The 1,879-nt window shown below is 33.0% G+C and overlaps 1 protein-coding gene across 1 annotated transcript; it reads right to left on the bottom strand.

Annotated features, from left to right (window-relative positions):
- Positions 1-647: 647 nt before the first annotated feature.
- Positions 648-1,469, bottom strand: TRIADDRAFT_62456 (uncharacterized protein; the record flags this gene model as incomplete). The annotated part of the gene is made up of 1 exon (XM_002118381.1): positions 648-1,469. The coding sequence occupies one exon, from the start codon at positions 1,467-1,469 to the stop codon at positions 648-650; it is 822 nt and encodes a 273-aa protein (XP_002118417.1).
- Positions 1,470-1,879: the final 410 nt, after the last annotated feature.

Here is a 1,879-nt window from a genome sequence, read left to right as displayed (position 1 = left end):
CCTTCTACCATCTTGCACCTGTAATGTTTCTCCAGCGTGGTCGACTCGGTGGCGTACTGTACATCTTTTACTGTATACGCGTATAACGTTTATTATGAGATATAATTATAAGGCTTGATATATCGTAAGCGATTAAACCATTATAATGTAGACTCTAGATATTTATAAAATTCAGTGTGGAATAATGTTGAGTCAGTGACGCCATCATTTCTCTCAGATTAATAAGATTGAGGTTTATTATAAAAGAATAAAGCCGCTTTATATATTTATCCTTTTCTGTACCGATGACGGCTATAATTTATTCCTTTAGGATTATTTGTTAATTTGTGATGGTACACATTTCTCTGACTACTTAAGCAATATCTAATAGTTTTAGAACCATGTCACTAATGTACAGTCGCTAACATAACATAAATCTAAAGTGCGCAAGCGAGCGATGATAACATTTCAATCAACTTTGCATTAAAGGATGAGCAAAACTAACCTGTCAATAAAATTTAATTGTAAAAGATTCGCGCAAATGCATTTATATTCTTAAACTTCTGTACTAAATCGAATTAATCCCGAACAATGTCACACTATTAAGTTGCAAAATCAACGATAAAATCTTCATTGCTTTTCATATGATTACATAGATACTTCATCATTTATCGATGCTCTCCAATTACAAAATCATCTAATAAATCTGGTTTAACGATGATCGCTTTTGTTCCGATACAGTAACGAAAGTTCGACATGAAATAGTAACGGTCATAAAAGTAAACTATCAAGTATAAAGCTGCGATATGACCATCGGTAATTAAGATTTTACAGTATTCACCAAATTTCTGTAAGTGAATTATTTCTTCAGGACTTGAAAATGGTTTCAGTTCACAGTTTTGCAAATTAAGATTGGTAAAGCAATTCGTACAATCTTTCTTATAATGTATAGAGAATAAGTCAAGTGTAAAGCCCGTAATCTTATAAAATGATTTTACCAAATAAGATGGGCGATCAATAGCGTCTAATAGTCCGAAACCAATAGGTTCTATAACTAATTCATACGGTACATCTCTTGAAGAAAACACACGCAAAAGCTGAAGCGATCCGAATCGGTAAAAGTGATAAGTTCTATTGGACTCATCCATCATAATTTGCAAAACCTGATCAACTAAACAACGGTAATGCTGATAAATATATGAATCTTTCTCATTCAAATTTAAATGTTGATCAGAAAACTTGTTAGGATCCATTTCTTCCTCTTTTAAATGCATCATTTTCTCGTCTACTTTATAATTCTTCATCTCGTTAACTAGCTTATGTAGCCCTTGCCAATAATATTCGTCTTTCTCTCTTTGGCGTAACACACTGTTAGTAACTTTAAGGTGTAAATCCAACCAGAAACGTTCATCTTTTCCATCAATGCGACAAAAATCGTGTCCTAGACATAACTTCACAGCAGCACGCAACTGGTGCACTAAAGACTCCATCGGACAATTTACCTATCTTTGTAGCTCGTTTTATTTAACTTAGTTATATATAACGCACATACGACGTTACTTATTTCTTCGTTATTTATGACGTTGATCCTAGTTGCTTTGAAAAAAATATGTACTTATTTGAACTTGTTTGTTTTGAAATTTTCTAGATTCCATGCTTCTGATAACAATCTTTATGGAAAACGTTAATATTAGCTACTCCTGCAGCGATAAATAAGTAGTCACATCCACGAGTTTCTTATTTCGTATCCTTCGGCATGGCATGCTACACTTCACCATTCAGGCTGTTCTTGACTCTCTAATTGAGCAAATTAAGTGTCCTTGGAAATGAAATTATAATTGTAAACATAAATTTCCAATAAATATGGAGCATAATATCAATTTACAGTCGTGAGAGGTAG

The sequence above is a fragment of the Trichoplax adhaerens genome, genomic scaffold, assembly GCF_000150275.1.
Source record: "Trichoplax adhaerens TRIADscaffold_54 genomic scaffold, whole genome shotgun sequence".
Taxonomy (NCBI): domain Eukaryota; kingdom Metazoa; phylum Placozoa; class Uniplacotomia; order Trichoplacea; family Trichoplacidae; genus Trichoplax; species Trichoplax adhaerens.
Note: the sequence above shows the minus strand (reverse complement) of the source record. Positions and strands in the feature narration are given on the sequence as shown.